The sequence below is a fragment of the Chroicocephalus ridibundus genome, chromosome 5, assembly GCF_963924245.1.
Source record: "Chroicocephalus ridibundus chromosome 5, bChrRid1.1, whole genome shotgun sequence".
Lineage (NCBI taxonomy): Eukaryota > Metazoa > Chordata > Aves > Charadriiformes > Laridae > Chroicocephalus > Chroicocephalus ridibundus.
The window spans coordinates 44,073,673-44,095,249 of NC_086288.1; the positions used below are offsets into that span (position 1 = coordinate 44,073,673).

At 39.7% G+C, this 21,577-nt stretch overlaps 1 protein-coding gene across 5 annotated transcripts in view; it reads left to right on the forward strand.

Moving 5' to 3' along the window:
- The window catches only part of ALMS1 (ALMS1 centrosome and basal body associated protein), a 77,171-nt gene extending 57,087 nt beyond the window's left edge, over nt 1–20,084 (forward strand). For 3 of the 5 annotated variants that reach the window (XM_063335843.1, XM_063335846.1, XM_063335845.1), the window contains 8 exons: nt 107–1,302; nt 3,878–3,992; nt 5,219–5,473; nt 6,615–6,859; nt 7,988–8,171; nt 8,375–8,438; nt 12,673–12,772; nt 19,658–20,084. In XM_063335843.1, coding sequence (XP_063191913.1) covers nt 107–1,302; nt 3,878–3,992; nt 5,219–5,473; nt 6,615–6,859; nt 7,988–8,171; nt 8,375–8,438; nt 12,673–12,772; nt 19,658–19,702 — 2,204 coding nt within the window. In that variant the 3' untranslated portion in view covers nt 19,703–20,084. The remainder of the gene's footprint in view (nt 1–106; nt 1,303–3,877; nt 3,993–5,218; nt 5,474–6,614; nt 6,860–7,987; nt 8,172–8,374; nt 8,439–12,672; nt 12,773–19,657) is intronic. The other 2 variants (XM_063335844.1, XM_063335847.1) reach the window with 2 other exon arrangements.
- Nucleotides 20,085–21,577: the final 1,493 nt, after the last annotated feature.

The window sequence follows — 21,577 nt, forward strand, 5'->3', positions numbered from 1 at the left end:
GTGATTGGAAAGTGTTAAGATGAAAATCATCCTGGTAAAGATTTGCGGTTTGCTACTTGCTTCCCTGTAAAGAAACAAAAATTTAAAGTTTTTTCGTCTCTTCTAGAACACACGCATCATTCGAAGTCTGTAAAAACCACTCATTCGGTCTTCAAATCTGCACAGTTCTACCTTCATCATCCAATGCCCATGTGTGAGAGCTACTTCCTGTCTAACAGCGAGCTGTCAGAAGACAGTTCTGGTATTGGACATGCTAGACCTTCCTCAAGGGCTATCTTGCAGAATCGGAAGAAAGTACATTGTCATCGACGTGTTTTCTCTGTTTGTCATAAAAAAGATAGTGAAAATGAATTCTTTCCACTCACTGCAGAAGCAGATTACAGCAAGAATGAAGATCTAAATGTTAGCACATCTTTGGGGAATGAAACGTCAGGGAAGGACCTACTTCAACATGGCAGAAGAGAAGCAGAACAAAAGGCAGCTAGAAATTATCCTTTGCCATGTAGCCAAACAACTTGCCTCAATGAGACTGTGGAGAAAGACCTGTCACCGAGAAACAGAACCCACTCCAGTGGTAGCTTAGATGAACTCTGGGTTAAGTTTTTGGAATGCCAGAAGAGACACCAGCACCATGATTTTAGGAGTAATGGTGAGCTGTCCCTTGTTGAACGCCTCGATAGATTGGCCAGGGTCCTCCAGAATCCCATTAAGCATACACTAATAACAACAAAATCTGAAAAGAACATTTCTGAAAGGGAAATTAAGGGAAGAGGGCAGAAGAAAATAAGACTGCCAGAAAAGAGCGTGTCTGAAAGTACATTAGAGCCTAATGCAACACATGTTGAAGAAAGACCACGTATCACCCATGATAAAAATAGCCTTGTTGAGCTCAGGAAAAATAGGCCAGGAGAGAAGACTGTCTGCCACATGAATAAAATTTTGGAGCACCAGCAGTGCTTGGAAACTCCTAGTGACACTTCCTCAGAGACAAGGCTTAGTGGAGATCATAGTACCACGATCAGTTCTACCACCTCAGAATCAGATGCTGTGACCCAAACAGAGATGGAAACTGCTACTCAGACTGAGGTGAGCAGTTCCATTTCCACCATTGACACAGCCAGGCTGATCAGGGCTTTTGGGCATGAAAGAGTGCGGGTGTCACCAAGACTCTCCCAGCTTTATTGTACCATCAACCACCAGAAAATTCGCTCTGAAAAGTGGAACAAGGGAAGTGGCAAAGCAGTGGGTGTAGAATATCCAAAGGTTACTTCTGAGAGACACAGGAAAAGGAAAGAGATCCAGGTATGTGGCCAGTTAGACCAAAAGACAAGTTTAACTAATATTTATAGGAGCTCTTAAACTGCTGTACAATAGTAGAGTTTGTTATTTGGAGAATCATCTAAAATTTCACAGTGTGTTGTTTACAAGGTATGCTTCTGTCTTTGATTTAAGTAGCTCAAACAAGTCCTCTGCCTTTCCAGGAATAAGGATGGCTTAAAAAAGATTTTTATTAATATTTTTATTTATAATGCTTATTTAAAGGTAAAATGAAATTGTCATAAACTTTGCAACATTAGGACCGTTAATATTAATTAATATTAATTCTGACCATCTAACAATGAAATTAGGATCCAACATTTCTTGCATGGTTGCAGTATTTAGAAGATTATTTTATTCCATATTCCACTCATAAGACTAATCTTTCAATATCTGGACCGTAAAAACATCATCAGGTCTTTTGCCTGTTAAAATCACCCACGAGATAACTGATTGCAGTAATACTTATATGAGAGTAAAGACTCACTATTCCCGGTGCTTGATGTTGCATTGAACACTTATGGCTTTAGAAAGTAGTGTCTTTTATCTGCTGATGTAGTGTTCTTTTTTAAAAATACATATAGACACATGACCCATCTCAAATAAGGAGTGAGAGAGTGAGAGAAAATTGATGGCAAAATGGCAAACTTAATTTTAAAATCCAAAGTTTGGTAATTTCTGTGATGCTTGGCAGAACAGAATTCAAGAAGTGTTTTGTTTTTATTTTAGTTGCAAATATCTGGTTTAGAGACAGATATTTGCTTTATAGCATAAGCCCTACTCCTAGAGAGACTACTGTACAAATCTTTCAGGCGAGTGCTGGATTTTGTAGCTCAGTTTTTTATGAGAGCCTATTGTCAGCTCTGCTTCCAGAAAACTTGGTTACAGCTTTTTTTATTTATAGATGCTGAACGCATCCCAGAAGGCTTTTATCTATTCCAGTTTCTGTTATTTCTAAAGCACTCTTCAAGCTGCCATCTGGTAGCAGGTACAAAGCTAAAGGTTGCGCTGTTCAGCTGCTGAAGGGCTTTGAAAGCACTGAACTGAATATTCTAGTCCAAATAGGAATATGCATGTCAATATTCAGTATTGAATGGCTGCTTAAACTTATTTCTGTGGGCTGATATGCATGTGCATGTAAATGGGTTATCTTGGTTTTTTTTCCTTACTTTATACTGTCTTCCTTTTTGCTGAGCACATATTCAAATTTGCTTCTGTTCTCTGAAAGAAGATACATATCTACTACATCTGTCTAGTGCAGTCTACTAGAGTTGAAATAGTTTTATGAAACTAAAAACCAGTTCTTGCCACTATGCATGAGAGTAAAAATTGCCTCCTTTTAATGTTGAAATGAAATTGCTTTGCATTGAAGTAGTGATAGCAGAGGTTCAATAAAAAGGTAATAAAAAAGCCTCTGTTCATTTCCATTGTGGCTGGCGTTATGAGTTACTAATAGGATACTAATTGCTATGATCCAGGAAAAAAAATAATCTGTTTCATAATTAAAAATTAAATTCAGCAGAGTTGCAGAGATTGGTCTGTGCCGCACTGTTGGATTTGAAGCCTGGGGAAACACTGTCAGTTAATTGCTGTTAATAAAGCACTAACCTTCTTTCTGTTGTATATAACCAAAAAGCTTGTGGACTAGATGCATTACACTTACAGAGTATATTCCTTTTTAAATGGCTGTAAAGTTATAACATGTCATAAATTTAGATTAGTTTATTGTAACAAAGTTGTGCTGCTTACATTCCTGCAGCTGGAACTTCTATTTGCGTAAATGGTGAAGAGGTGAAATTAGTGTTTTGCCTAAGCCATGATCTTGCCACGTGTCTCCTTTTTCTTGTTTTTATTGAGTTTAGTTTTCTCCACCTGGAGAACTTTGTGTGATGAGGATCACAGGGTGAGAGAATTTCCCATGTTTTGAAAGGACTTTGCTTTTCCATGCCAGTGGTACAGAACTGGAGTTCAATGTGAATTTATAAAGCAACCTGTTAATCTTTCAAGACAGTTTGTCCCTCCAGCAAATGCAGCAACCTTTTAAAGGCTTTTGGGTAGGAATGTAGGATTCGGTTTAGATGTTTATTCTTCCTCTTTCCAAAGCAGAAATATTTCACAGACTTTGCGGTCTTCCGTGAAAGTACAGCTAACAGATGATCTTGCCCCACAGCAAAGGGTTATTATAAGTCTGTCTTGGCAGGCCACATCGTCTCAGGAACTTTGGACAAACGAATTGGAGGATGCTCATCACTGTACAGAATCTGATCACAGACAGGCTCTTGCCTCCAAAAACCGCACACTCTTCTCACTAGAACAGGGTGCAGAAAGTGCATTGGGGCGTGAGGATAAAGTCAAGGCTGACTGTTGCGTGGCACAGCAATAAGAGACACTGATCAGCCTGTGATAAATATCTAAATAATAATAGAATCAAGGTACAAGTAAAGAGTGATGACTATAACTTTTTTTGCTGTTTAAAACCTACTTTCTGTTCATTTTGCTTAGTATTTCAGGAATTTCTGTTGCCTTTCTTGGTTTTTTTTTTTTTTTTTTTTTTTCCTAGAAGGCCATCTCCCTTTCATTGGATTCAGCTTCTGCAAGCAGCAGTTCTTGGGGACCAAGCTCTGCTCTTAGTAACAAGCGACGGACACGTATGCTAAACAAAGGTATCCAAGCAGGTGAGCTGTTGAATTCCAGACTTGTCTGTGTTTGCTTCTGCCTTTCATCTCTTTGGAAACTGTTCTCCAAAGTCTGTTGTGTGTTTCTGGTGATGGGTATGTACACGCAACGTTCTTCAAATTCACTTTGAATGCTTTTAGAGAAAGATGTTATGTTCTAATTAAAATGAGCCATTTCATTTCCTTTCTTGGTCTGCTTGAGTAGTACCCAGTTTTATCACTTACTTACAAGTTTATTAACCTAAGCTTCTGATCCATTTCAATAATAAAGGTGGACTAATGGTATTTTTTATATATTTTTTTCTCCGCAAGACATCTGTTACTTGCAGAATACATTTTGTAGGCATATGCTGTTTCAGAAGGCAACTGCAGTGTTTCATATTCTTCTTGGTAATATTTAGGATGTTATATTCTATTTAAAACATAAGCTGATCCTGGACTAGTGCAGTTCTGCATTTGGGTTTTTCTGGTGGCAATTATCAGTTTCTTCATTGCTGTCATTTACACGCCAAGTTGCCATTATAAGATTAAGTAATGGCTTTGTTTTATTCATCAGACATATCAATTATTTATTTATTCCTGTTTTTTTTTTTCCCGTGTGCAAGTGGATTGAATCACAAAAGTATTTTCATGGCTTGTTTTCAAGATCATGTTATGACTTTTTGAATGTTAGTTGACATCTTCCACTTTATATGTTTCTGTTAAATATTTGTAGTGCTGTGAGCAAACCAATCCTCTATAGCTAAAACATTATTTTGTATGGGATGCACTGCGTAAGCTAACAGGTCTAGAAAAACGTGCAGTTCCATTGTCCAAAAGGTAAAGCTGTATGCTGACCTGCCGTTGTGTCTTTCAGCAGCAGATTTGAAGTTGACTCTTTACACAGTCAACTCAGGTCCCCATCAAGGGGCATAGCTGGTTCAAGTTCAGTTCCCATCCCCATATGTATATATGCTTGCTTTGCTTGGGGTGCTTGCTTTACACCACTTGAATTTTACTCAGATTATTGTATAGTAACAATTTTGAGTCACTGTAAACCCTCCTTGAATTGGAAGTGGGAATATAAAAGATTTTCCTTTTGGAAGATGGGAGTAAAGAAAGTGATCCTTCACCTTCGAAGTTAAAATTGAGGGTTACCCCCTGAACTACGCATGTCACACGTGCTGATGTTGAAGTACTTCCAGCTGCTCTGGAATAAGATGTTACTGCTTTGTTTTCAACTACAGGAGACTTGGAGATTGTGAACAGCGCAACTAAGAAAAACACTCGAGATGTTGGTGTGACTTTTCCTACCCCAAGATCTAGTCAGCCAAATCAGTGGCCCCAGGAACCCTGGCATTGTGTTGATGGTATTTTTGGAGAGTCAGATGGCACGGTCACAGATCATCAGGCAGCAGGAAGCAAGGATAAGCAGAAGGGACAGCCAGGCAATTTTTCTGTGGAGAAAAGGGTGAAAAGGAACAGGCTGCATTTACCACAAGGTCAGTCCAAAATACACTTTCTCTGTAGACCAGAAAAGCTCTATGTCTCAACAGCAACTAGCAAAATATGTGAGGAGGATTTGCTAGGACGCAGAGTAATACACTAGTACAGTCAGTTCTTATTCTGTTTTTAATCAATGAATTTTAAACAAAAACACTATGTCAAGTGAGCTTTCTAGCGTTTTATTATGATGGCATTTTCAACCAAGCAACCTAGACAGCAAAGGTAGTAAGTAGAAAGCAAGGAATAATACAAGAAAGGATGAATGAGATGGGAATCACGTAGACACTTAATTTTGATTTTTCAAGGTATAAAAGGTTCTGTTAAGCTCTGTGTAACTGGTCACCGTAAGCTGTATTTACTGTTTCATGTACTGAGGCTTCAAAGAACAAGTATTTCTTTGGGAATGCTTGAGGGAAGATTGTGGTACCAGAAGAACTAGACTTGTCTCCCTCTTTTAGCTAAAGTTGCATTTTTGGGCTGATGGTGTAGCCTCTTGACTGATGGTTTATTTTGAGTTGTGCTTTGTTTTGTTTTTTTTTTTTTCCAAATTTCCTGTCAGTCTTCATAATATCGTGATCAAATGTTTAAAAATGTTTTCTTTAGGCATCATTGTTGTTGTAGGGACAAATCATTCTCTCTCATACTGGTTTAATTTAGAAAATTTAGAATATCTGTTCGCAGTACTAGGTGATGTATTCGAATCCCTTTATGTATGTAAACTGTGACTAATCTAATTCTTGTATACATATTTAAAATTTAGAAGATGTAAAACATTTGATCTTCAAAAACATCTATTAAAAATATAGGGCTTAGAACAGCACAGAGGTTCCTTAAAAATGTGTAATTGCTGATAAGTATTCTTTCTATAGAGAGAGAAACTTGCAAACTAAGCTATTTTGTGCCTTTTTAAAAGTGTGGTTTGATAAAGATTTGCTGGTTTTTTGACACTTGGCAAAGGAATTATTTTGAAACTGCCAAAGGTGTCTGCTATGGAGTCCCATCTTATTAAACTGAAGTGAGTATTTATTGCAGTGTTAGGCCACTGATTGTGTTTAGGTAAGGCTGTGAGACATAGATGGAAAATAGGCACGTGTGTTGTCTACATATCTTAATTATCTTTTGTGGCCTTTTTAACAGGAATGTCATGGTTTGTCCAAGCAGAAGACTTGAAATCTGAATCTAGGAAGGAAAACCATTCCAATTCCTTTTCTGGTCCTGGTCCCTCTTGGTTTGAACCATTGACCAGCACAAAGCCTTGGAGAGAGCCTCTCCGAGAGAAGAACTGGCAAGAGCAGCAGCACAGCAACGTGATTCAGCCAGCAGTTCTGGAAAGAGATGCTGAGAACAGGTCCTTACGACCGTTTGTGAAGCTTACGCTACAGGTAAAGGCACTCTGTGCTATAAGGCTGCTGGGATCTCAGTAGGATTTCAGGAGTAATGCTGAATCTTGTGGGAACACATTTTCTTCCTTTTTTTGTTTTGTTTTATTTTTTTCTTTTGTTATTTCACCTTTATAATCAGTGGAAGTCAACATGTTACAGACCACTCCTACTTAACAAAAAAGTTAAAAAATAAATAAATAGCAAAACCAAGAAAACCAATGAATTTCTTAGTCCTGTTTGGTTGTGTTAATCTGGCTTTCCACAATATGCTAATCTGTTTGAATTGACCTGATATTTTAGGGCTTAAATAATTTTTCTTTAGGAACTAGAGAGAAAGTAGCTGACATAATGTCAAGTCATACTTGCTTCCATGTAAAAATAATACTCTGTGATGTACATAGTAAGTGATTAAATGAGCTTTAATTCATATAGTGCTAACACTGTATGTGTGTGTATATACATACACATGCGTACATGGTGTACACTTCAGATCAAGTGTGATCACTCGATATCTGTGGAAAAATACAGATGGTAGTGTACAGAAATATTTTTGAAAAAGTTTGTCCACAGCAAGTGAAATCCAAATTAGGAGGTGCTAATTTAGGTGCACTTCAGAAGTTTCTTTAAGTTCAGTTGCATCTGCTCATGTTCTCAGAGACTGCTCTGTGATGGAAATTGAAGTGTGGCAAACCAGAGGTAGTAGGAGATCGCTTTTAAAATTCCACTTCTGATCCAAAATGAATTGCTAATGTTGATGTGCCCCCCGATTTATACCACAGGAGGCTGTAATAAGTTACAGAATCTTCTATGGGCTCAACTTTGTGGACTTTGCTATGCTTTTTTTGAGAAAAGATTTGTGTCCCTTTTGCTAATTATTTTAGCTTTTTTTTTTTCTTTCTTTTTGGCCAGTTAGTCTTCTATTTGTTGACATATAGCTTGTTAAACAAGATCTCTGAGTATCTACCCAGCATTAAGGCTACAACATTTTGTATGTGATACCAAATACTACTTTGGGATTTTTTTTTTCCCATGCTTCGGTAATGGTGTTAGATATCTTGATTATTCCCTTCCAGCCCTCGGGAGACAGTCTGGCCACTTCACACTTTGCTTTGTGTCATCCCATTTCAGGAGGCTCTTGCGGTGCATCGCCCTGATTTCATCTCCCGCTCTAGAGAGCGTGTGAAGCATCTGAAGCTTGTAATGGAGGAAAGGAGGGTACAGAGCGTACTGCAGTCCGAACGAGAAGAGCTATTTAATCCTCCGGAGAAGAGAAAGGGCTACAGGAATGCAAGTCACATGCTGTCTGACAGAGGTACCTTCATGGTTCTGCTTTTTATGTTCTATAGGAATTAATGATTTTCCACATTATACTTAAGGGTGTATTTTCAATAAAAACATTACAATTATTTAACGTTATTGTGTATAAGAATCCATAACTTAAAAAGGACTCACTGCAGTAATATTCTTTGTGAGAAGTAGACTTTTCATTCTCTTATCTCAAAATTTTCCATTTAGGTTTTCTGATTAGAGAAAAGAGAAGAACAATTCCAAAGAGTGAAATGGTTCAAAGATCTAAACGGTAAGGTTAAGAAAATCTTGTTTCAGGTAGATAAGTGACCTGAGTAAATGGGTAGGAAAAATGAATGAATTGTATCTGCAGTCAAAGAATTCAGCTTTTTCAGTGCAAGATGCAGGCACCTTATCAGAGGGAGAAAGCACCTATATAAGAAATCCAAGAAACAAGATCATTTTTAAAAAATTATTTCTGTAACTAAATCTGAGTGTTCTGCTGCAGTATCTGCCGTCCAGGCACTACATCAGACTGTGCAAGTACTGGATCCCAAAAGAAGCAGAAATGTAGGGTGTGGGCCACTGGAGTGTCTGTATCGTTTTAAACATTAACAAACTAGGTAACTGGTGTGGGAAGTAAGGCATTGTTTCACCAAATGAAAGTAGCTTAATATAAGAAATAACTACTCTCAAAGGAATATGGAAGCTTTTACCCTTGATGAAAACCACCTTATGATAGACTTTGCCTTATTTTTGATTCAAGTAATTCATATATAAAGTGCACACTAGCAGTGTAGTAAACATTTTGAATGCCTGTGCTACAGAGAGAGCATGTGAAGATGTAATAAAAAAATGGAGTCTATTGCAGCTGTATTCTGAAATGGTAGTGGGGTCAAGGGGAGGTGGTTTGGAAGAGTACTAGTTGAGAAACAGCATAAATATTTGAATAAGACTCATGAAGTCATCTCTGATAACCTGTAAAATTACATAAAAATACAATGATACTGTAAGTTATTTCAGAGTCAAAACAGAGATCAAGAGTATACTCTGAGGCAAAGGATATTTAAGTAGTTGGGATTTCAGCATATATGTAAGTGCTTTGTTGCACTGAAGTTTTGGAATGTACATGCTATATTGAGGGAAGGGTTTGTGCTATGTGAAAGGGGCAATGCTGTGGGCCGGGACTGTTTCACAGCATCTTAATGGGTAGTCGCAATGGGATGGAGAGCATCTCAATGGATTTACAGGTGACACCAAACTGGGAGGACCAGTCAGTATGCTGGAGAGTAGGTCTGCAGTTTCTAGAGATCTCTGCAGGCTGGGGGAAAGGGCCAAGAGCAATCTCATGAAGTTCAACAATGATAAATACAAAGTCTCTCCTTGGGACAAACACACCCCCCTCCTGCCAAGGACACCCCACTTGGCAGTGTCTGAGGACAGATTGTCCGGGGAGTGGCCCTTCTGGAAATGGTCTTGGGGGCCTGACAGCTGGTGAACAGCAGATTGAACACGAGTTGTCAGTATGCTCTTGCAGGGATGAAGGCCAGCTACTCACTGCAGGGAAGTGGGTATTACCTCTGCTTGGCACTGATGGGGCCACAGCTGGAACCTCTCTCCTGTTCTGAGCTGTCACTACAAGAGAGAGGCCTGCCTCTGGTGGAGGCCACCAAGACACTCAGGAGACTGGAGCATGTGCTGCATGAGGAGAAGCTGCAGAGGCTGGGTTTGTTTGGCCTGAGGAGGAGGAGGCTGAAGGTGAGGATCTGGCAGTGGTGCTTCCCTGCCAGAAGGAGGGCTTAGAGAAAGAAAGAGGAAGACTCTTCTTGGAGGTGCACAGTGACAGGACAAGCAGCAGTGGTGATGTTACAGTAAGGAGAAATTCTAACTGGAGACAAGGAAATCACTTTTTTTATGAAGAGGATGGTGAAGGGCTGGACCGGGACCCGCAAAGGTGGTTGAATCTCCATTGTTGGAAATAGTCACAAGTTGACAGGATGAAGCCTGAGCAACCTGATCTAGCCTTGAAGTGAGCCCTTCTTCAAGCAAAAGGTTGGACTAGGTGACCTCTGGAGGTCCTTGCCAGCCTAAGTCACACTGTGATTCCACAAAATATCTACTGGAATATGCAATATACAGAAGAAACCCCTTGATATATGTGCTGGGAGAGTTCAAAAAGAATGTTTTATTTCAATAGCTTTTGGCATCTGGGAGTATTTTTAGAGCATTAATAGACAGGTGGCAGAAGTGGTACATAGGGTAAATATGTCAGTTCCCCAAGGAAAGCATCTCCACGTGTTTTAGCTGGAGTAGAGGGTTTGGGTCACTTGGATGGTGAGGTTGATGTATCTGAACTCATGTATTTTCAGAAACTCTGATTTCCTAGTAACCAAAGTCAACACGACTTCTGTGGAGACTGATCTGGGCAGTCACACTTGGTGACTTTTTTTTATTCTTGCTGCTTTCATACTGCAGCTCTCAGTTGGAGCTGAGAAGTAATTTATTCTGTACCATTCTTTTGAAATCCACACCTATAATGAGTGCAGAAGCTTTTTCTTTTTCTCCGAGGATATAAATGGAATTTCTCATGGTGAGTTAGCTAGAGGTAATGAAAACAATTTTCAAGGAATTTACCCTGCAATTCTGCATTGCTCACTTCATGTTCTAAACATCTTTAGGGTGGGATGATTTGTGAAGGGTAAATCTTGATCTTTTGTTGAGGGGAGCCCTAGAATGTCAAAAGGCTTTAGAGAGTGGTGAGATGGTATCAAAGCAAAACCCCAAATCTTGGTGGTATCCCTGCCCCCATCCAGTGGCACATGCACGGACCTAGCATCCTCTGCTGCCTTCCAGCAAAGCATGAGAGGAATAAAATAAACATCAAGAGGTGAATTATTTCCTCTTTTCTGTAGTGGTAATATGCGTAGTGACATTTTTAGAAAAGATGATCTCCTAAGAGCAGCTGCAGAGTAGAAAAATAGGGATACACAGGAAGGTAGGTTACTGAAAGAAGTGCAGTTGCCAATTTTTTTTTTTACTACTTTTTTTTGGTGTTGGATGTGTATTTGCTTGCTCATCAGTTCCACTGTGACGTCTGATGGACTGGTAAACACATTTGCTTGGGGGACAGTAGAAGCTACAAATGTATATGGCTCTCCCTAGCTGATGCTGGTGAATTAGACAGGAGATAATATTCAGTACAGAGATTTGTATTTGGTCCTTGCTTTCTTGGTTCTGGCTACTTACTTACTCATTATCGTACAGCTTCCTATTACTTTGTTTTCCAGCTAACTTCTCATCTTTCTCTCCTTTGAAATATGCAAGTGACACCTAACTTGCACTGACTAAATAGCAAATGGGTGCAAACTGATAGACATTTGCCTCCATCACTTCTCTTGCCAATCTGAAGTATTACTTGTTTTCCTGCTGGAATTAGTACCAAGAGAACTGTCAAAGATGCCCCCCCCCGCCCCCGGCTGGTGGGCTGCATTGATTTGCAATGTTCAAAATGGAGTGTGTTGTAGTACTTTCAGATAACATGAGTTGAAGGCATAGATGTCTTTAAAAATATTGAAAGTGCCAACAGTAATTATGCAAAGATATGATATTGACTTAAGAATGAAACAGTCTCTAAAAGAGTGTATTGTATCTGTAATGAGTTTGTTTGTTTGCTTTCTCTTTGCTGATTATCAAATCAGCATGTTAAGAAAGGAGCAAGATCTCTTTTGCTTTAAGTATTACATGACTGAAATTTTTGAACATCATTAATTTCCACCTCCCATAAACCTCAGTGTTTTTGAAGCTGCATATTTCTTCCTTAATGATCTTAAAGGAAGATGTGGGGAAGGCAGTGTGAGTAATACACTGCCATCCTAGATGTCAGGCCCCTCCTTTAGATGGTAGCATGTAAGACAGACTAGAATAGTGCACTGAGTCTGTACTGAGCACCAGTCACCTTCTATTCGGTTGAAAGTATCCCTTGCTGTTTGGTTCTGGTATGGGAGGAGTTCAGCACTGGAGAAGACAAAGCATTTGCCTAAACAGGGTGACACTGTTGAATGCAGAAAATACTGAAATTTTGAAAAGATGCCTAAATAGCTTAAATCAGGTTATTCTTGTGATAAAGGTATTGCTATCAATGGATAAACGTGTTACTCGGAATCAGCATAACCAGCACAGAGAAGCAGTGGGGCTATTCTGTACTGAAGATATTGAAGCTCTACCTTTTGCAGCTGGGTAATCATAGCAGCTCTATGGTCATTTTAATGTTATAAATATTGCTTTTAGGAGGTGCTGCTTGTAAGAGAAAGACATTATGGCATGTGGGAATTTCCGGTATCACAACTGCTATGTATTCCACATTTTCCGTGTGTGACACTAGTAAACCCCCAAATAAATTTTTCTATGATGTGGTTGGCTAGTAGCCTTTAACAGAATGTGAACATAAAACAGAGGATGTGGGTTTTTTTAATATCAATAACTTCCTTCCAAGTCACTATTTTTGACTTTTTGTATTTACACTTAAGGATCTATGAGCAGCTTCCAGAAGTGCAGAAGAAGCGAGAGGAAGAGAAGAGAAAAATGGAATACAACTCATATCGCCTGAAAGCACAGCTTTACAAAACGGTATGTGTTCTGGTCAAGTATTTATACTGGAACATTTTAGAATTTTTTTTCTTGAGATCAAAAGCATTATGGTAATATTTACTAAATTTTTTATTCTCTGGTATTATTTTGCAACTTCTAGGATATATCAGCATTTAATCAGGGTCAAAGCAGTCAAACTTAAAATTTGAAACAAAAAATCCTCTTACCTAACTTAAAATTCTTCCAGTACCTACACGTGACCTATGGAAAAAAGACAAGGAAGCATGGTCCTCATTAAAATACACCCAAAAGGTCTTGTGCAGAGTCTTGAGGGCAGAATAGAGGGATCACGGAGCTTAGTTAAAGATGGTATTTCATGGACAGGCTCTTTGAACTGGAGGCTGCTGGTTTTGCTCTCAAGTACCCTTGCTGTAGATGTATTTGGCTTACACAATTCACAGCTATCTTTGCAACCATGGCTAACAAAGCCTGGAGTCGTCATTCTTAATTTTACTTAGTGGAGAACTGTCAGTACTGGTGGTAACTTGTTAACTTTGGGGGCTGTGGATTTCATCGTTACGTGTTTGTTCAGCTGATAGTGTGGTCTTACCGCACTGGCACTGATCAGCCTAGGATCTCCTCTGTCTGGCAAGCTGTAGAATAAACCAGTATCCCTAAGCATGGGTATGACTAACTTTGAACCACAAACACTTGTCCAGCAGTTCAAGACCAGTTTCTGTGCTGGGACCTCACCACAAAACCAGCAGGAGAGCAAATGTGGGGTGAGGACTCCAGGATTTTGGTGAGCAGAAAAAGGAAGCAGTGGGGCCCATTTTGCTGGGCTACTCTAAGACTGTGCTGAATCCTGGCTCATTCTGCCATGAAGCAGTGAGATACCTGCAGGGAGCTGCCTCTGTCCCAGCTGAGAACTGCTGCTTGTACTCTTCTCCCTGGCAGTCCCAAGTTGTGCAACATGTGTTTAACAGACACACACAAAGCACGGGTTTAATTCATGATAGAAAGATTGAAGAACCCTGTGCTAGAGACTTGCCTGGGTTAAGCACAATATGTAACAAAGAAGAGAATCTTCTGTCCTTATGCTCTCCTGTGTGCACACATCTAATTATCTAGTATTTCTGTGTAACAAGCAGTATCACAATGATGTGACAAATGTCCTGATAAAACAGAGGAGGCCCATTTGTCCCCCCTGAAAAGTGCATCTCCAAAACTGACCAGTGAAGCATTTTTTGAGCTGTTCTAGGCATCCATATGCTTAAGCTTTCTCTTAAGACTTAATAAGAACTGAAAGATGAGAAACAGCAGTTTGTAATGCAAACACTGAGGTTCTAACCTGACTTACCTTCTCCCACTTTAACTAACCTGCATGCCATAACACGTAGCCTTCCAGAGAACTCTGGCAGCAGGCAATAAACTGCATTATAAGCCTCAGTGGTTTAAGGACATGCATTAAAAATTAAAACTCTCTCTTTTTTTTTTTTTTTTTTTTTTTCCCCCCCCCCCCCCCCTCTGGATCTTAAGGTTGCACTTCAGTTTTAGCATTGCAACTCTTTCCTGGCTAAGTTGTCCTACCAGAGCTGGAATAATGAGTTTAGCTATTTGTTGGGAACATCAGTAATTGGATTTTAAAAGTCAGGGTTCATAACACAATGCATTATTCAGAATACCTTCCTAATCTGATTGTAGGTACTTAACACTAGAATTACTTGAATTTGATTATATGCTTTTGCAGGGTATATTCAGGACATATTTTTTTCACTGGTCTGACAATCTCAGATGCCGGTACAGTAAGGTCTTAAGAGTTAACGAATGCTGGCAGTTGTTGACTTGAAGTAGGATTGTCAGCTGGAAGCAGAGAGAAGATCAGATCAGAAGTTTTGTATATAAATGTGGTTTTGATTGGAAGAGGGATGATGATTCATTGCAGTCAATATTGTAATCTTTTTGTCTTCCTTGATGATGCAGAATAGCTGTAGTGAGTAGCTGTAAATACAGTGAATGGTTTGTTTAGAATTTGGTTAATATGTTGCTGAGAGCATCAGTTTCTAAGGGGATCTGATTATGCATGAAAAAAAGAGCCACAGATTTTGTGGAATGACTCCAAAGATGACATAGAGTATTAGGAGAAGATGGCTGGTACAAAAGCTAGACGAAAAACGTATGTAATGTAGGGTTATATAATTTAAATGATCTGTAGCACTGTATCTCTCATAGTGAAAAGTTTGTGAACTGCTGATGTAGAACAGCAGATCAATACTCTGGAATAGATCTGACTCTTATTTTAATTGCAGTCACCTAGAGGAGTCTTGTTGTGCCTTACACAAACCTAGCAGGGGACAGTTCCTTCCAAGACTGTTTGACATGTATCCAGGCAAAGCTCGGGAAAGGAGAGGGAGGCAAACAGTCAAGTGCCCTGCTCGAGTTTGTGTGGGTTAATGGTGGAGCCAGGCATAGTACTCGTATTCTCTGACTCCCAGGTCAGTGCTTAGTGGCATGACCTGTCCCTAATGAAACTTCTTTGTCCTTCATTTTTTGTACTTTGACTGGCTGCCACTGGACATCTTGATGCGGAAAGCATGTACTCGTGCCCCAACCACTCCAGAGTGCAGCGTAGTAGGTTAAACTGTTGGTGAAAGTGTCTGCTGAGGCATCCTGTTCTGGAATGTCTGAGGCTTATGCTTATATTTTCTTGTCTGACTTTCTGCTGTGCAAATGTTAATACCTGGCAGAGGAGCACTAAGGAAACAGCTGGGCAAGTGGGGATGTCTGAAACTGCCAGGCCAGTTTGCTTAGTGAAGGAGAGTCTGAGCACTTACTTTCTCCCAGCACCTGTGCCTGAACACTTTATTGTAATAGTGAAGTGTGCTTATAGCCTAAGTTTATTACATTTCAGCCATGAGGTAATATGGTGCTGGGACACTGGTTGCTTCTATTTCTGTCACTGACGCCAAAGGAATAGACATGTAAAAGTAAAACTAGGCATACACCTCACTAAAAGCAGTACAGCTGGCTCTGAGGATGGGATTATCTGGCAGTACAGTGTTCATACCACTTCTACAGGGCGTTGAGGGCTCACAGGTTAAGGGTGATTAAAATTTGGGAAAGGAAGCAATGAATTAAACATGTATACACACTCATATCTGTATGTACATGAACATGGACAAGTGTTGTTTGATGAAGCATCCTCACATCAGAATTTAAAGGTATGTTAGCTATAGCTGCATATTGATGTAATTTCTGGGACAATGCTTCTGAATTAAAATGAACACCAGCTTCTTAGTAATGTATTGTGAGTAGAAAACAAACAAAATTGTATGTTCCAGTATGAGCAATGACAGCTACTATGTGGGACACACTGCTCTCTGCAGGCAGTGTGTGTCTCCTCATTAGCTGTAGGGAACCAAGGATAATGATCTTAGTGTCCAGGTTGAGGGATGAGATGAAACTGAGTTTATTTGGCTCAAAATAAGTCTCCAAATTAGTGAATATATATAGACAAAATTTGCTTACATTTTGTAAAGTACAAGTGAAAATATTAATACAGGACACCTGGGAAGTAAGGGCTGTCAGTGCTTGTTTTAAGGCATTTATGTGCTGCAGTGGAAAGTGAGGAGAGAATGAAATAACAGTTTTGTTAGCATCGAGTGAGGATGGGATCCTCGTGAGGAAACAGTATGGACTCATATATAACTGGAAACTTATCAAAATTCCAGTGCTTGAAATCAACTGAGGGTTTCCAGGCATTCTTAATTTTTTGAATTGTTAAATACTTATCTTTATTAAGATAGCAAAGTTATTTTTATCACAGATGCACATGAGTCTGGGCTGATGTTCTGTCCCAGTATCCCTTTGCTTTTGTACTTTTAATTTCAAATAGAGCATAAAATTATACCAGTCAGATAAGGGAATGGTGTGTGCCCTTTAATTTTGAAAACTGTTTAATCGAGACAGATTTCTGGTCTGATGACAGTATAAATCAGAATTCTTTGAACCCCAGTGAAGTGAAAATTAATTTTATGAGTTTATCGGATACAAATTTGTCCTATTACCAAGGCTTTTCCATTAGACATAGTAGTTGGTAATTTTTGTAAATAGGGAGCATGGGAGAGACCTTAAAGCTTAAAAGGCTAAAGCGGGTAGCAAAGTTATTAATTTATGTTCTTCCCTCTACCCCTTAAAATTAAAAACGATAGTAGCATTCAGGAACACTAAACACCATTTCATTTATAGATGGGACATGTCCTTTAGAGCCTGTGGAAGATAGGGGCCACAAGGTGTCACTACCTCATAGGAAAAAGCACATGCTTCTAGAGGTGTGAAACTGAATTGCACTTTGCTTGCTGCTTTACAGTAATTTTTGCTTAATGTTTGTTTTTCATCCCCTTGGCTACATTTTCCCTCCTGTCAGCAACGTGTTAGGGTTTTTTTTTGTTTTGTAGTCACTTCTGGAAGTGGAGCAAAGAGGGGAGATAGCATCTAATTGCTAACTGGGTTTGCTTATTAGATTGCAAAAGGGCCTGTGAGCTGTAGGGACTCTTCATAGGTTTTGTGGTATGAGGCATTTTGAGCCCTTCTGAGGCTTCATAAAGTACTGGGGACAGATTCCATGCTGAGATTCACATCAGCAGCTTTGCTGCTTTTTATATTTATGTATGTAAGCAGAGTATATTCTGCGTTGGTATATACACTATATATAGTATGTGTATATACTGTATACACATATAGTGCATACTCTGTGTGTACAAAGAGCTGAGCTGTGTGTAGCATTCATCTTTGTGGTACAAAAGGTCACATCAGGTAACGGCTGTATCATTCCCGCTGCTGTTAGTAATCTATGAGGTATCCAAAGCTCTTACTTTATTGTATACTTCTATAAAGCTATGTAGTATGTATCATAGAATCACAGAATAGTTTAGGTTGGAAGAGGCCTTCAAAGGTGATCTAATCCAGCCCTGCAGCAATGAGCAGGGACAGCTTCAACTAGATCAGATTGCTGAGAGCCCATCCAACCTGACCTTGGATGTTTCCAGGGATGGGGCATCTACCACCTCTCTGGGCAGCCTGGTCCAGTGATTTGCCACACTCATTGTAAAACATTTCTTCCTTGTATCTAGTCTAAATCTACCCTCTTTTAGTTTAAAACCATTACCCCTTGTCCTATTGCAACAGTCCCCATTTTTCTTATAAGCCCCCTTTAGGTACTCAAAGCCTGCAATAAGGTTTCCCTTGAGCTTTCTCTTCTCCAGGCTGAACAACCCCAACTCTCTCAGCCTGTCCTCATAGGAGAGGTGTTCCAGCCCTCAGATCGTTTTTGTGGCCCTCCTCTGGACCACCTCCAACAGGTCCATGTCTTTCCTGTGCTGGGGGCTCCAGAGCTGGATGCAGTACTCCAGGTGGGGTCTCATCAGAGCAGAGTAGAGGGGCAGAATCACCTCCCTTGACCTGCTAGCCATGCTTGTTTTGATACAGCCCACTACTTGAGCTTGTCCAGGTCCCTCTGGATGGTATCCTGTCCCTCAGGCACGCCAGCTGCACCACTCAGCTTGGTGTCATCTGCAAACTTGCTGAGGGTGCACTCGATCCCACTGTCTATGTCATTAATGAAGATATTGAACAGTACTGGTCCCAATACGGACTCCTGAGGGACACCAGTTTTTACCGTTCTCCATCTGGACATTGAACCATTCACTGCTACCCTCTGTATGTGACCATCCAACCAGTTCCTCATCATCCAGACAGTCTGCTTATCAAATCCCTATCTCCAATTTAGAGATAAGGATGTTGTGGGGGATTGTGTCAAAGGCCTTACAGAAGTCCAGATACATGACATCTATAGCTCTTCCCTTGTCCACTGATGTAGTCACTTCATCATAGAAGGCCCCTAGGTTGGTCAGGCAGGACTTGTCCTTGGTGAAGTATGTATTCCATGCTTCAAAACACGAGTGATCTGCCAGCTGAACTAGCAGAATATGGTGTTTAATTATCTGGATTGCTCATTGCCATAAGAATGGGTCACACTAGCAGGTGCCTGGAGAAGAATACCATAACAGAGCCAGCATTAGCAGTACTTCTCAAAGATGCTCTACCAGTCTGGTGTAATTTATGTCCAAAGGGCTTTCAATCCATCTTTGGATTGGTGGCATTTTTTCTTTCATGAATTTGTCCACTTTCTTTGTGAAGTGTAAACGTCTGGTGTTTGCAGCACCGTGGGGAGGAGTTCCACAGTTTAACTGTGCAAGACCATGACTTTTCACACAAAGTATTCTGTGGGGGGGTTTGTTTTGTTTCTTTAAAATCTATTTCCAGCTATTTTATATGATGCCTCCCCAGATTAGTTTTGGAAGAGTCCGCCAATAACATTCCTTTTTCACCTGCTTCAGGTTGCTTTCATCTCTTCCCCTTCGGTCATGGCTTATCCCTCCCACTGTAGCGAAGAGCCCTAATTTATTGAGTTGTTTACTGTAGAAAAAACTTCCACTATGCTTGTTACTCTTCTCCGTAGCTCTTCCAGTTTTCCTGTGTCCTTTCATAAATGTATCGCAAACTGGAGAACATGGGACGCCCAGAAGTTTGTATTCAGCAGGTGAAGAGCGAGACATGCATCATGGTGGTTACTTGATGGAAACTGTCTGTCAGCTCATGTCAAGGTGTATTCTGACTCCTTAGACTTGTTTCTGACCATTTCCACAGCAGCCAACACAGGGACATCCTGGTGGTTTTTATACCAATGAGTGAGAAACAACTAGTCTGCTGTAGCTGTTCTAAAATACGTAAACAGCTATTTCTTAGTGTTGTATTACCCCTTGATATTCTGTTCAGAAAACTTATTAACAATATCTTCATGCTTAGCACTTTTAATTTTTAGAGGAATAATAATCATTCTCTCGCTTTGTTTTTATCTTTCAGAAAATCACCAACCGTGTCTTAGGGAGGAAAGTGCCTTGGAACTGATAAAGATCTGTTCAAACGAAGGTGTATTGTGCTTATTAAATGTGCAGCATAAAGGAGATTGTGAAGTGAAAAAACTAATGCAGTAAATACTCGTGCAGTGTATGTTTTGTGGTATTCACTTGTGTAATTTTTGTACTTATATAATCTTGCTGTATTTAAGAATCAATAATTTGATATGAATTACAGGTTTTTAAATAAATGGATGGGTTTTGTAGTGGTGTTAACACGCTTCCAAAGTAAACATAGTTTGGAAGTACTTGGTTCATAATATATTTATAACTACCTGATTGGAACAGTAGTTTTATATATTTATTTTAAATTGTTTTTAACAATTATTTTTTATTTTTTTATTTCCTATCTGAATGTAGGAAACTCACTTGTAATGTTTTGTAATGCAAAACCCCCTTAAATAAATAACATCAGATCAGTTTGTAGTAACTGTTGCAGCAAATATGAAATGTATCTTCGTTGTCAGTATGGACAACATCTGAAGAAATTGGGCCGTCATCACCTCTTACTTTACCCAACACAGAACTTAAGCTCTTACAGGGTAACTGTAGTGGCTGTTTAAACTGGACGTTATTAGTGCCTGAAAGAGTGGAGGAGTCACAACTTCACCGAGCTTTCGCTTGGTTTGCTTTCTTTCTGTATAAACCAGGAGAGTCGCATCAGAAATTTTTTATGATGTTGGGGATTTTTAAGCTTTGCCTGGGAGAGTCCCTTTCACTTCATTAGATGCTTGCATGCTGACAGGGTACTTGCTTATACATTTAACAAGCACCACAGTAGCAAAAGATGAAATACGAAGATTGTGGTTCTTTTGTGATAGAAGCCCGAAGTCTCAGTTTCGTTTGCTTATCACAATAGAGTTCATATGATGTATAAACAGGAAAAGACACCTGAGGAAAACGTAAGTGGGTGTGAAGAGTGGTTTCCTATTTTCTGTACTTAAGATGTTCATAGCAGTTAATTTCAAGGAGTGGCTGTAACGGTACACACAGTTCTATGGAGGGTGAGGCACAACTCAGAGATTGTGAGCTGTTGTGTTCACTAAGGGTTTCACAGAACTTCTTGTTTCACCCCTTGGCTTGAGCCATCCAGTGGAGGCTACAGTCCAGCTCTGCCAGTTACCCCTGGAGTTCACACTAGGGTATAACGAATCAAGTCTTCAGATGATGGGAAATAATGTAATTCCCTTGAAGGTCAGTAGACCTACACTAAATTACACTGGACAGAGATTTAGCATAGTATTTTTCAAACTGTGTCCTGTGCTGCTGGTACCGCACGCTGTTAAAGCGGCCATTATATCTTACCCCAGAGTCAAGTGTGAAAATATATGCGGGTGTTAAAGATTTATATTTTTTCTGGATGTACTCTTCTTACCAGAATAGCATGAAAAAAACCCAGCCACCAGAAAACCGTGATCTAATATGTTGGAAGGCCATATCTTGTTTGGTCTCAGAAATCTGAAGTTAAGACTGCAGGTTAAAAATAATACAGTATCACATGGCTGTGATAAATCAGCTCAGAGAGTGGCTTTATCTCTTTAGACCTTTCCATGTTTCAAAATCTGTTTTTACCTATTTGCGCCTTCCACTATCTTGTCCTTGGGATCAGTTTGGATGCAAGTTACTGCTTTGCTTTTGCTCTTCTGGGGCTAGAAAGCAGCTCTGTACGTTGCTGAAGCAGAAGGTGCTAAACCTTGCTAGTACTGGGATTTCTCATGCGATTCCCTGATATACGTATGAATAGACTTTTTCTTTGCGACAAGAAATTCAGCGGTGTTGGAGTCCTGACAAGATGTTACCTCATTGAGTGCTCACTTAAAGCCAGTTAGCTTCTTAAATATGCTTTTAAGCTTTCAACCAATGAAAA